This window comes from Pangasianodon hypophthalmus, chromosome 17, assembly GCF_027358585.1.
Source record: "Pangasianodon hypophthalmus isolate fPanHyp1 chromosome 17, fPanHyp1.pri, whole genome shotgun sequence".
NCBI lineage: Eukaryota > Metazoa > Chordata > Actinopteri > Siluriformes > Pangasiidae > Pangasianodon > Pangasianodon hypophthalmus.
This window is the reverse complement of record NC_069726.1, coordinates 22,949,033-22,963,170: the sequence shown is the minus strand read 5'-3', so window position 1 is coordinate 22,963,170 and position 14,138 is coordinate 22,949,033. Positions and strand designations below refer to the sequence as shown.

At 37.8% G+C, this 14,138-nt stretch overlaps 1 protein-coding gene across 1 annotated transcript; it reads right to left on the bottom strand.

Annotated features, from left to right (window-relative positions):
- Nucleotides 1-752: 752 nt before the first annotated feature.
- Nucleotides 753-13,454, bottom strand: atp6v1b2 (ATPase H+ transporting V1 subunit B2). Its single transcript, XM_026942834.3, has 14 exons — nt 13,240-13,454; nt 11,939-11,994; nt 10,910-11,008; nt 10,712-10,805; nt 10,546-10,623; nt 9,499-9,638; nt 8,668-8,769; nt 8,426-8,523; nt 8,213-8,336; nt 4,972-5,122; nt 4,787-4,869; nt 4,526-4,630; nt 4,281-4,410; nt 753-3,017 (listed from the first exon to the last, which is right to left on the bottom strand). The coding sequence occupies exons 1-14, from the start codon at nt 13,370-13,372 to the stop codon at nt 2,881-2,883; spliced, it is 1,530 nt and encodes a 509-aa protein (XP_026798635.1). The 5' UTR covers nt 13,373-13,454; the 3' UTR covers nt 753-2,880.
- Nucleotides 13,455-14,138: the final 684 nt, after the last annotated feature.

Here is a 14,138-nt window from a genome sequence, read left to right as displayed (position 1 = left end):
TGCTACCTTCCCCGCAGATCCCCCAGAACGTACCTTGGTGCACCGAGGAGAGGATCTCATGCCGGCCCAAAGCCAAGAATTGGCTGATTGGCTGCGTTGTGAGAGCACCCGCCACGCAACCTTCGTCCTGCCGCCACATTGCTTCTGCTGCTCGCCACGCTCTCCTCAGGAACGAAGACACTGCTTGGCCTGCACTGCTCACCCATCCCTCTCACCTTCCAACTCCCCACTTCACCTCTACTTAAGAAAAATAAAGAGCACGCTTCCCCCACATTCTGACTCCGTCCGTCTGTGTTCAGCCTCTGTGTGGTCCCATGTATATATATACATATGTGTACGTGTGTGTGTGCGTGTGTGTGTGTGTGTGTGTGTGTAGAAATGCACGAGACATTATGTGAAGTTCCTGTGACTTTTCGGTACAGGAATTACAGAAGCCCTGAACTTAAGTACTGAATATAAATAGTAATATTACTAAATCAAAATAACAAGATAATATACTGAAATAATGAGTGACTCAAAATAATGAGTTAATAAGTCAAAATGAGTTAATATATTGCAATAATGAGATGCTAAGTCAAAATAATAAGATGCTAAGTCAAAATAACTAAATAGTATTTAAAAAATTGAGATTCTAACTAAGTCAAAATAATGACAGGAATTGAAAATAAAATAGTAAAAATAAAACACAGTTCAGGCTTCTGTTTAGTTTTTTTTTTTTTTTTTTTCTGGCCCAGAAATGAGCAACAAAAAGATCGATGGCACATGATCGGATTTTATTCCACAGACTGAATGAGATACAGAGGTTTCACAATCACATCATTTCCATGCATTCAGACAAAACATCCTTCCATGTGAAACTCACGTGAGGTGATACACACTTTACTGCGGCATATCGATCGAACAAGGAACAACACACTAAACACACGGCCTCCGGGGCATGAATAAATAATCATGATAATAAAAAAAAAAGGTCAACATAATAAATAAAATAAAAATAGCAAACGACATCCAACTAATCAAATACATAAGGCAGAAAAATAAATACTTTTTTTTAAATGCCAGAGATTTAGCTTTGTAAATGGGCTAAAATAAAACAAACAAAAAAATTTTGTAAATAATATTGCTTGGTGAACATTTTTAAAAAAGGTACCACCATCTGCACTACTACTGAACATGTGGCTTTTACAGAATATAGTTTATAAGTATAAAGAAACAGCAAGATAGTAGCTTATGTTAAGATATAATGCTATGTGTAGCATTAAAGGAGTATTCCTTAAAAAAAAATTGTTTACAATTTTCTATTTATCTCAAATATAATCAATCAGCCGAAATACGTTTGTTTCTTTAGTTTCACACCAGAGCAGTAGATCAGACCAAGCACACACTGTCCAATCAAAAGTACAAACTTTGTCGTACAAAACGACAGATGACAAAACCGTAACTTTAGAGTTTTTTTTTTGTTTGTTGGTTAAAGTGTTTTTTGTTTGGTATTAGGAGGATGCAAACTTGAAACACGTAAAAATATATTTAGAAATGACGCATGCAGCTGCCGATGTGTCTTTGTAATCATTGAGATGTTGATAGATATTAGCATTTAGACACAGCAGAACAGAACGTCGTCACGTAGTATGAAAGATGTCAGTCCGTATCTACAGGTAAGATTTGAACGAGAGAGATGTCCATTAGTCTTGTGTCATATGATGACACAATATCGACATTGTGATAAATGATGTCACAATGCGCTTTTCTGAAATATTGTGAATATCATGATACTCTTGTTTTTTTTGTTGTTGTTTAAATGAAATGAATTGCAAAATGACTGGAAGCTGCTGATTTGACTTTTGCATCTTAAAAACTGCAAAATGTTCAAATTTTTACAGATTTTTATTATAAATGTTTTATAACCTGTATATCGTGATGTTTTGTAAAACAGAATCGTGAGATGATTTTTTTTGTCATATCGCCCACTCCTAAGGCTCACACAGCTCTAGTGCAAATCTAAAGAGACAGAAACGTCAGACACCAAACATGTCTTAAGGTCTCAGCATGCTTCATGTGGACACGACGTCTGCGAGGCTTCTTGAAAACGAAACCACGTACAATCTCACATACTCATTCCGGTTTTGTATTGGCCGTCGCGTACGAGTTCTCCAGTACTGCAGGTGGCGCTGTGTTTTCCACGAATAAGGAATAAGACTGCTGCTGTAGCGACACAGAGCATGAAGAAGAACTGCTTATAAATACATCACTGGTTGAGGATAATGAGTTTAGCATGCTTACATGATGCTTATAAATAAGAAGTTTGTGCATGCCTTATTTGTACGACCAATCACAGCGCGTTTGTCCGCTGTCTGTCTGCGTCGTAATATAATACGTCATATTGTCCGTGGAAGCTGGTGTGAAGAACGCTGAGGCCTTCATCCGATCGACTACATTTGGTGTAAAATAAAGCTTTTCGTAAATTTTTCGTACATTTTTTCTCATTCCTTTAATTTGGAACAGACTCGTATTATGTTTCACTTCCGCCCGTCAAACACACACAGCTATAGATTTTTATTTTGTAATGATAATTTCAGTGCTCTTGTGGTGGCACCAGGACTAAACGTTTGGCTAATAATCTAATAAGAATTTATACGCTCACAATATCTTTTTTTTTTGCACACTCACTTCACTGCGACAATATTCACAACATATATACATCACGGTCTGGCCACATTTAGATCATGTACAGAGAGCAGAAGCAGAGAACTACAACGCTACAGTGAGAGGAGTGTATAAGGACGCAGCTGAAGGCTGATCACATCCAGGGTGTTATATTTAAGGGGCAGAGATACACAGGAGAAGAGAAATAAAGAGCGTACAGCAGAACGGATCAGTGGCTCAGTGTTTGGACTCTCGGGGGTAAAACTCAGCCAGCGTGCTCTGAGGGATCCTCTTCAGCATCTCCTTGGGGAAAATTCGCATCAGCTGCCAGCCGATGTCCAGAGTTTCGTACACGGTGCGGTTTTCATAAGCGCCTGCAAGGACGAAGCAGAAGAAATATTTATATATATATACACAGTGCATAATTGCACTATCCATTAGCACCCAGATGAGGATGGTTCCCTTTTGAGTCTGGTTCCTCTCAAGGTTTCTTCATCATATCGTCTCAGGGAGTTTTTCCTTGCCTCTGTCGCCGCTGGCTTGTTCATTAGGGATAAATTTATGTGTTTATAATTTATTTTGGTTTAAATTAATCTGAATCTATTTATTTCTGTAAAGCTGCTTTGTGACAATGTCCATTGTTAAAAGTGTTATACAAATAAAATCGAATTGAATTGAAATATTTCAATAAAAAAGATGAACACAGTTGCAAAAGAAGAAATTAAAGAAACAGACAATTTTTTAAAATCACTTTCTAACTATCATGACCAATAGAATGATGTGTAAAGTGTCAGGTTACTCACATTGTAGGCAAATTTGTTATTAATCACGTTATTTCACATTAGTGCACTCAAAACATTCTCCATTTGTCATGGCAGAAAGAGTGGAACGTCAGATGCATCTTTCAAGCGAGTCGAGTCGAGACCACTGGACAAAACGTTACTAATGTGAGACGGAGGGAAGGGGGCGGGGCTTCCAGTGATGTTGCTGTAGTGTACTCCAATGTTAAAATGTGTAAGATTAGCATGTAGCGCCCACGTAAAGGAAGTCACCAGAGTCACTCACTCACTCTAAACTCCGCCTTCCTCTCCAAATCTTTAAACATAGAGTATTGTTGCTATTTAAAAAATATTTATTTAAAAACCGGATCACACTGCTGAATGGTTTTGTGTTGAGTAAGTATACGGAAAAGACTCTGGGTGAGACTTTCATTACTTCTTACATACAGCTTCATAAAGCTCTCAGAGTTAATTTAAGTTAATTTAATTAGGTTAACTGCCTTATTAACCACCATTTATAAGATTACTTTAACCTCTAGATAATCTAGAAAAGATTTTTCAAGTTTTTATATTTTGTAGTAGACGGAATCAAGCAACATTTGCATTTTTCATAACTAATCTCGAAGAGAAAATACTTGTCTGTGTAAAAAGTTAATTTAAATAAAAATTAATTTAATTTATTGAGTTAATGGTTTTGCTGGTTGATGATGTTTAGTGCAGCAGAAATGTTCAGAGGTTCAGCTTTATGTATTTTTTTCCATTAGGTTTTGTGGTATATGGGGGAAAAACTGCACTGGCATCAGCTGACCCCTAATTAAAAAAACTCCCGCACGTCACTACCGTGTGTCCTGGACTCACCTTGAGAGATGAAATTCTTCTCAAACTTCTGCAGAAACTCCAGGTAGAGCAGATCATCAGCCGTTAGAGCTTCTTCTCCCACTACAGCCTTCATGGCCTGGACGTCTTTCCCGATGGCGTAACACGCGTACTGATAACAGAGGACTCGCTTTACACACTCGCACTGCACTCCATCATAACCTCAACAAACAAATCAGCTATAATAATTACTGGTCACTGGTCATGTGATCAGCTCTGAATCTCACCAGCTGGTTGGAGACGTCCGAGTGGTCCTTGCGCGTCATTCCCTCTCCGATGGCCGACTTCATGAGTCGAGACAGAGACGGCAGCACGTTGATCGGAGGATAAATCTGCGCACAACATCCACACGTTTTTTTCAGTCCATTTACATGAAGTGTCTGCTGGACAAGTCCCTGTGAATGAGCTGTTACCATAGAAACGATAATGTGTGCATTAATGTAAACCTGCACTACTGTCCGAGCTGCTGTTTTATTCCCTTGACTGACCTGTCTGTTGTGAAGCTGTCGGTCCACGTAGATCTGACCCTCTGTGATGTAGCCGGTCAAATCAGGAATGGGATGCGTGATGTCTGAGGGGAATTGAGAGAACACGTTACTTCACAGCGTATTGTAATGCAGCTCTGTAGGAAAGTAGTGTGTGATAGCACACTCTCTCTCTCTCTCTGTCTCACCGTCATTAGGCATGGTGAGGATGGGGATCTGAGTGATGGAGCCGTTACGTCCCTCCACTCGCCCCGCCCGCTCGTAGATTGTTGCCAGATCAGTGTACATGTAACCAGGGAAACCACGGCGTCCGGGCACTTCCTCTCTCGCGGCAGACACCTTGGAAAGAACGTTACATTTCAGAGATCACGAAAATATAAAACACACAGATCTCATTCTGGGTTAGTTTTAGAGTCATACTCAGTGTTGGGGTTAGTTTTAGAGTCATACTCAGTGTTGGGGTTAGAGTCATACTCAGTGTTGGGGTTAGAGTCATACTCAGTGTTGGGGTTAGAGTCATACTCAGTGTTGGGGTTAGTTTTAGAGTAATACTCAGTGTTGGGGTTAGTTTTAGAGTCATACTCAGTGTTGGGGTTAGTTTTAGAGTCATACTCAGTGTTGGGGTTAGTTTTAGAGTCATACTGAGTACTGGGGTTAGTTTTAGAGTCATACTCAGTGTTGGGGTTAGTTTTAGAGTCATACTCAGTGTTGGGGTTAGTTTTATATACATACTCAGTGTTGGGGTTAGTTTACAGTCATACTCAGTGTTGGGGTTAGTTTACAGTCATACTCAGTGTTGGGGTTAGTTTTATATACATACTCAGTGTTGGGGTTAGTGTTAGAGTCATACTCAGTGTTGGGGTTAGTTTAGAGTCATACTCAGTGTTGGGGTTAGTTTTAGAGTCATACTCAGAGTTGGGGTTAGTTTTAGAGTCATACTCAGAGTTGGGGTTAGTTTTAGAGTCATACTCAGTGTTGGGGTTAGTTTTAGAGTCATACTCAGTGTTGGAGTTAGTTTTAGAGTCATACTCAGTGTTGGGGTTAGTTTTAGAGTCATACTCAGTGTTGGGGTTAGTTTATAAGTCATCCTCAGTGTTGGGGTTAGTTTATAAGTCATCCTCAGTGTTGGGGTTAGTTTTACAGTCATCCTGAGTATTGGGGTTAGTTTTAGAGTCATACTGAGTATTGGGGTTAGTTTTAGAGTCATACTCAGTGTTGGGGTTAGTTTTAGAGTCATACTGAGTATTGGGGTTAGTTTTAGAGTCATACTGAGTATTGGGGTTAGTTTTAGAGTCATACTCAGTGTTGGGGTTAGTTTTAGAGTCATACTCAGTGTTGGGGTTAGTTTTAGAGTCATACTGAGTATTGGGGTTAGTTTATAAGTCATCCTCAGTGTTGGGGTTAGTTTTAGAGTCATACTCAGTGTTGGGGTTAGTGTTAGTCATACTCAGTGTTGGGGTTAGTTTACAGTCATACTCAGTGTTGGGGTTAGTTTTATATACATACTCAGTGTTGGGGTTAGTGTTAGAGTCATACTCAGTGTTGGGGTTAGTTTAGAGTCATACTCAGTGTTGGGGTTAGTTTTAGAGTCATACTCAGAGTTGGGGTTAGTTTTAGAGTCATACTCAGAGTTGGGGTTAGTTTTAGAGTCATACTCAGTGTTGGGGTTAGTTTTAGAGTCATACTCAGTGTTGGAGTTAGTTTTAGAGTCATACTCAGTGTTGGAGTTAGTTTTAGAGTCATCCTCAGTGTTGGGGTTAGTTTTAGAGTCATCCTCAGTGTTGGGGTTAGTTTATAAGTCATCCTCAGTGTTGGGGTTAGTTTATAAGTCATCCTCAGTGTTGGGGTTAGTTTTACAGTCATCCTGAGTATTGGGGTTAGTTTTAGAGTCATACTGAGTATTGGGGTTAGTTTTAGAGTCATACTCAGTGTTGGGGTTAGTTTTAGAGTCATACTGAGTATTGGGGTTAGTTTTAGAGTCATACTGAGTATTGGGGTTAGTTTTAGAGTCATACTCAGTGTTGGGGTTAGTTTTAGAGTCATACTCAGTGTTGGGGTTAGTTTTAGAGTCATACTGAGTATTGGGGTTAGTTTTAGAGTCATACTCAGTGTTGGGGTTAGTTTTAGAGTCATACTGAGTATTGGGGTTAGTTTTAGAGTCATACTGAGTATTGGGGTTAGTTTTAGAGTCATACTCAGTGTTGGGGTTAGTTTTAGAGTCATACTCAGTGTTGGGGTTAGTTTTACAGTCATCCTGAGTACTGGGGTTAGTTTTAGAGTCATACTCAGTGTTGGGGTTAGTTTTAGAGTCATACTGAGTATTGGGGTTAGTTTATAAGTCATCCTCAGTGTTGGAGTTAGTTTTAGAGTCATACTCAGTGTTGGGGTTAGTTTTAGAGTCATACTCAGTGTTGGGGTTAGTTTTAGAGTCATACTCAGTGTTGGGGTTAGTTTTAGAGTCATACTCAGTGTTGGGGTTAGTTTTAGAGTCATACTCAGTGTTGGGGTTAGTTTATAAGTCATCTTCAGTGTTGGGGTTAGTTTTAGAGTCATACTCAGTGTTGGGGTTAGTTTTAGAGTCATACTCAGTGTTGGGGTTAGTTTTAGAGTCATACTGAGTATTGGGGTTAGTTTTAGAGTCATACTCAGTGTTGGGGTTAGTTTTAGAGTCATACTGAGTATTGGGGTTAGTTTTAGAGTCATACTGAGTATTGGGGTTAGTTTTAGAGTCATACTCAGTGTTGGGGTTAGTTTTAGAGTCATACTCAGTGTTGGGGTTAGTTTTACAGTCATCCTGAGTACTGGGGTTAGTTTTAGAGTCATACTCAGTGTTGGGGTTAGTTTTAGAGTCATACTGAGTATTGGGGTTAGTTTATAAGTCATCCTCAGTGTTGGAGTTAGTTTTAGAGTCATACTCAGTGTTGGGGTTAGTTTATAAGTCATCTTCAGTGTTGGGGTTAGTTTTAGAGTCATACTCAGTGTTGGGGTTAGTTTTAGAGTCATACTCAGTGTTGGGGTTAGTTTTAGAGTCATACTCAGTGTTGGGGTTAGTTTTAGAGTCATACTCAGTGTTGGGGTTAGTTTTAGAGTCATACTCAGTGTTGGGGTTAGTTTTAGAGTCATACTCAGTGTTGGGGTTAGTTTATAAGTCATCTTCAGTGTTGGGGTTAGTTTTAGAGTCATACTCAGTGTTGGGGTTAGTTTATAAGTCATCCTCAGTGTTGAGGTTAGTTTTAGAGTCATACTCAGAGTTGGGGTTAGTTTTAGAGTCATACTCAGAGTTGGGGTTAGTTTTAGAGTCATACTCAGAGTTGGGGTTAGTTTTGGAATTATAATCAGTGTTGAGAGAAACAGCGTTAGGTTTTGGGGTTAAGGTTTGGGTTCAGGGTTAGATTTGAGATTCAGCAGTGTTGTTTTAAACTCTCTGACCTCTCTCAGAGCTTCAGCGTAGGAGCTCATGTCTGTCAGGATGACCAGGACGTGTTTCTCACACTGATAGGCCAGGAACTCAGCGGCGGTCAGCGCCAGGCGAGGAGTGATGATGCGTTCAATCCTAAACAAGGGGATTAATCTATTATCAGGACAAGTGCTACACTGCTAAATATACAGCTAGCTTGGTAGTAAGTGGATTTTTCTGCTTACGTAGGATCATTGGCCAGATTCAGGAACAGACACACGTTGTCCATGGAGCCGTTCTCCTCAAAGTCAGACTTGAAAAATCTAGCCGTCTCCATGTTCACCTAAAGACAAAATGATTTACTCCAATCACATGCTGACCTGCTGACATAAAACCTACCACATCTGACTGAACCCATCCAGTAATAATGGAATAATAAACAGGGCACTGAACTTGAACCTGGAAGCCATTAAAAAGTTCTCCTCACCCCCATGGCTGCAAACACAATGGCAAAGTTCTCCTCATTGTAGTCCATCACGTCTTTGGACTTCTTGACCAGGCCGGCCTGCCGACAGATCTGTGCTGCGATCTGAATTCACACACAAAGCCAAAAATGATGCAAATACAACTTTAAGACCATAAAAAGTGCTATGTGCTAACATAAAAGGCTAATTTTCTGTTCTGTATTACGGCAAACCCAATAAGAAATTAAACACATTTGTAAATAACTGTCATTGCCACGAATATAGCTGCAAGCAGCAATCATAGGGGTCCAAGCACTATTCACTAAAGGACAGCAAACTACAATTACAACCTCTTTAGCAAATCAATTTCCATGTAACACCATCTATATATATATATATATATATATATATATATATATATATATATATATGAAATTCTTTTATAGACAAAGTTTTAAGCTTATCCATTATTCATGAAGGTACAGAAATTTAACTCGATCATATACAATCAACTTCTGGACCTGAGATGCAGCTGGGATCTCAGGAATTTTATTTACCATAACTTATTTAAATAGATTGTAGTTCTTTTTAAGATCAATTCTAACCTTCAAATAAGAAAGTTACCAAGCTTTCTGTGGATTGTGCACTTATTTAAAGTAATGCATCGTAAGCCTATAATTTCTACTAATTTCCATGACAGGAATTATTACGGAGGAAGTAATTGGGCCGTGAGAATTTTGGGCCATTAAAATAAGATCATTAGATTGCTTCTTTTGATTTTTAGGGAAAAAAAACGGTAGACTTAGAAATAAACGTTCTCCAAATGTGATTTTAATCTGACAAGTGAGCGAGACCTCGTTATGTGGAAGACCGGCTGCAGAGAAAATGGGGATTTTCTGCCCCCTGGCGATGCTGTTCATGCCGTCGATGGCAGAGATGCCAGTCTGAATCATCTCCTCGGGGTAGATACGGCACTGCGGGTTGATGGGCTGGCCTGGAAAAGCAGGTGGAGAAAGCAAATATTTAGCCACATGTCATGTCAGAGCTTCCTCAGTGCACAACATAACAAACGCTTTCCTCAAACAATGAATGCTGTTTATTTTAGTCAGTTAGGTTTGTGTATTTTGGTTCTGCTGAATGGTGGAACATTAAAACACTCATATTCACCATGATTTACTACAGGAAAAAGTTCACAACAGGATGCGTTAGTGACAATCTTGCAGAATTATTTTGCTAAATAATTTCTCTGGTCTTTAAAGGAGCCATGTGTAATGTTTACAGCCCTCTGATTCCTGTGAGATGAATTGCAATTGCAATAAAAGCACCAAACATATGCCTTCTGAGTGGCTTGTTAAGAAAAAGGGGCAGAGCTAAGCAACTCTCCAGCAAGCTAATTTCAGGGCCAGAAAAATGTACACAGAAGCCTGAAATAAAAAGACTAGCAAAAACTACTACCTGCCAATATTTTGAATCACAAATCTTCAAGCGTGTCTATGATATTATGTGATTATCATAAGTCTGGAAACATTATATAAAAATACAAACTGCACCTTTAAAGTCAGCTAAAATGAGCATTTAATTAAGGCTGAAATCTCTTCTATGATAAATAATAAATTGATTGATATGGTGGTTCAGTTGCACAAAAAAATGAAATTAATAAACAGATATATAGATAAATAATATAAAAATAAAATAATAAGAAAACAATAACTAGATCCATATTATAATATGTAAATTCCTTTTTGTATTTGCATACTGATCCATGATTGGCTGTCATACTTTATGACACAATAACTGTTCCCTGTTATGTGTTTAACCTGTAACTGCTTTCCTAATGTGAGATATTCTTAAATTCTTAAATTCATGTCGCACAACACAAAGAAAAGGCACGGATGTTTTACCCATGATGTCCAAGTAATCCTCGGCCAAGACAGCCGGACCTCGGTCGATCGGCTTTCCCGATCCGTTAAACACACGGCCTGGAAATACAAACAGGTTTAACAAAGAATATTTTTTAAAAATCATGTCTATCGGGTCAAAAATACACGCCTCGTTTTCTGTTCTCACCCAGCATATCCTCGGACACAGGCGTGCGTAAAATGTCCCCTGTAAATTCGCAGCTTGTCTTCTTGGCATCGATGCCTGACGTTCCTTCGAACACCTGAAACCATGAGAGATCAGGGATGAGTCGTGTCACTGCGACGAGTCTCAGATTTATTAATAAATGAAGCAAAAAAACAACAACAACAACTTTGTTCTGCTCACCTGGACGACGGCTTTGGAGCCGGTGACCTCCAGCACCTGGCCGCTGCGCTTCGTGCCATCGGGGAGGGTCAAGTGGACGATCTCGGCGTACCTGGGAAACTGCATTAGGGGCAGCTTTAATATACGAATGCTGCAGGGGCGGATTTAGTGATTTGGGGTCCGGGGGCAAAATATAGTAACGGGGTCCTATTCAACTGCACACATTTACCTCGATTATCCTTGAGCTTTCTCTCTTTGTGTGATAAACTGTGATATGAATCATTTCAGTGTTTTAACATCGATATTTATAATTAATAATTAAAAATATACAGTACTGTGCAAAAGTCTTAGGCACATGCAAAGAAATGCTGTAGAGCAAAGATGCCTTCAAAAATAATGAAACTAAATGTTTCTACGTTTAAAAAAATACTATAAAGAGCAGTAATAAATGAAACAAAGTCAATATTTGGTGTGATGATTCTTCGCTTTAAAATAAAAACAGTATCTCAGGTGCAGTGCGTGCAGTTTTATAAGGAAATGAGCTGGAAGTGTTACTGAGCATCTTGCAGAAGCAGCCACAGTTCTTCTGGAGACTTTGACTGTCGACTCGCTTCTTATTTCTGCAGCGAAACCCAGCAGCCTTCATTATGTTTTTATCTGAAAAGTGTCTCTTATGGAATTCTCTTATGCTTTCTTTACTGACATACAAACATTTTTCTGTAACATTTCATTTTGTGCTGGAAAACTAATGTTTGGACTCTAAAATGTTTTTGTACTGAATCAATAATGCAGAAGCCAGAAAACAAACATCTATAACAAAGTTTGTACTAAAAAACATGGGGTGCCAAGACTTTTGCACAGTACTGTATATAATTTGCATTTTTAGGGGGCGTAAGGCAATTGTCTATCTTTGCCTAGTACTAAGTCGAACCCCTGGTATGTTGTACTTAAATATTATTAACACGTGTGTTAATCATTAATCTTATTATAATCCTTTTCATTATTCTTATTATCCGTATTATTATTCTTATTATGATAATACCAAGGTACCTTCACTTGGTCCAAGATCACCAGGGGGCCGTTGACGCCTGATACAGTTTTATATGCTGTGGACAAAACAAATAAACAAGCAAACGGTAAGATTAATATTATACGGATCTTGAACTGAGAGAGACAACGCACTTGCAAACAAACAAAATGGAAACAAAATATAGAGAAGAATACAAAATATTAGCTTTAAAACTGAATAAAAACAGCAACGGCTCAAATTTTTCTCGCCATGTGATGGTTTTTTTTTAGGTCATATTAATAATATTATAAATTATACATCATATATTTTACTTAATAAGCTCAAATATATATTTTGACCTTTTTTTCCACAATGTGCAACAATAATTAAAAACGAAATATTACGCAAATGACTACTATATCTTTTTTTTTTTTTGTTTAACCCCTTGATCATGCAGCATAATAACAGGCCTACAGTGAGCTGTGCAGGATGCTGTTATGTGTGATTACTTCAAAATGCAAACAATCCTGCAAATTTAATCCTGAATTAAAATAAATTACTTATTTATCTTTTTGTCTTTTTATCTGACTGATGCATTTATTGATCAAATAAATGTCCATTAATGCAATTTTTTATATACATATTTCAAGGACAAACTGCAAACTCAATAATATGATAAAGATAATAAGAATGCTAACAAAATAAAGAAAACTATACATAATAAAATATTATACAAATAAAAATAAATCAATGTATTATTCAATAAATAGAGCATAAAACCAGACATCAGCTATTGCACAGGTTAAAGGAGGAAATAAATAAAATAGAAACACCTTTCTTTGCTTTGATACTAAGTTTCTTGTATTATTTTATCATATTATTATTAATATATATATTTTTAATTTTAGATGAGCATCACATTATAGCTGCTTGTCACAACAATTCAAAACCAAACGCACAGACACGGCTGGCTAAGCAAATAAATGCTAATTCATACGGCTAAATGTATAAATAACAATCCTTAAGCTTTGCTCATATGCTATTCAGTTATTAAAAGAAATAAATTATAAATATATCTAGCTTATTTCTTGTTATCTAATCCTGTCATTCATTCGCTGCATCATTAACGCTGTATCTTCCCGTACACAGCTAATGGCTGCGTCCCAAATAGCACCATTTTAAAAACAAAGTGCACTACGTAGGGTGCAAAAGACATTACGTTACACCCTACGTAGTGCACTTAGTTGCGCATTTTGAGATACGGCCTTTGCTTGCTGCATCTGGCTAGCTGAAAAGAAAAAACCCTAAGCAGCGGATTTTTGTGATTAAAATGGCTGCTCACTCAGTCTCGGTTGAGAGATGTAGTCACGACTGACTGCGAGGACGTGCTCCCGGGCGGCGGCGGGTTTGTGTCCGCTGACAGCCGAGGTAATCTCGTTTACGGCTCCGCTCACCATTCCTCGAAGAGCCTTCATGATTAGCGGTATTAGCTTAGCCTAGCCTCTGCGCTGACGGAAAGCTAGCGGGTCGTGACAGCGCGTCTGCGCATGCGCGTTGTGTAGTGGCATTAAACCGCCCCGTTCCACCCCCCCCGAAAAAAAAAAATGACGCATTGTGCGCATGCGCCGCCTGGTGGCCACACAAACAAAATGAATGCAGACAAAAAATAATGGAAAATATATATATTTACTTTATTTACTTTAATATGTTCCTTATAATGCTTTAGCATTCTATAATATAGACAAAAGGCACAAGTGTCATAAATTGTTACAGAATTTTGAATCTAACTTTTTTTTTTTAAATTATCTAAAATTTTTTGTAAAGATTTTTTTTAGCCTAACAGCCCTTAACTTTATCTTAATATATTTTGAGTTGTTTTAATATGATATACAGTTATACAGAAATTATGAATCTTTTATTGTTAAAATCATTTTTTTCCCAAAATGTTGATTTATTGCTTTTAATTTGAATCTTAAAACCATAAATTATGACTGTTCTTAGACTTAATTTCTCCAAAATTCTGCATATGATTCAACATATGTTGAAATATCAATATTTTTTAATTTATTTTTAATTTAATTTCCTAATTCTAGCTTTTTTTTTTTTTTAATATCATAGAATGATGATTCTATTGTTGATTTATTGCCCTAAAATAATGACAGACATTACATGTTATATCTAAAATGATTTCTTTTCTTTTCTTTTTCTTTTTTTTTAAATAATTTTCCTTGGTACTATGAA

Excerpts from the sequence above, each read along its gene's own strand:
- atp6v1b2 (XM_026942834.3), bottom strand. The coding sequence starts at position 13,372 with ATGAAGGCTCTTCGAGGAATGGTGAGCGGAGCCGTAAACGAGATTACC. Across the intron at positions 11,009-11,938 it reads TGATCTTGGACCAAGTGAAG|TTTCCCAGGTACGCCGAGAT; the intron begins GTACCTTGGTAT and ends CCCCTAATGCAG. Across the intron at positions 4,870-4,971 it reads CCTCACCATGCCTAATGACG|ACATCACGCATCCCATTCCT; the intron begins GTGAGACAGAGA and ends AATTCCCCTCAG.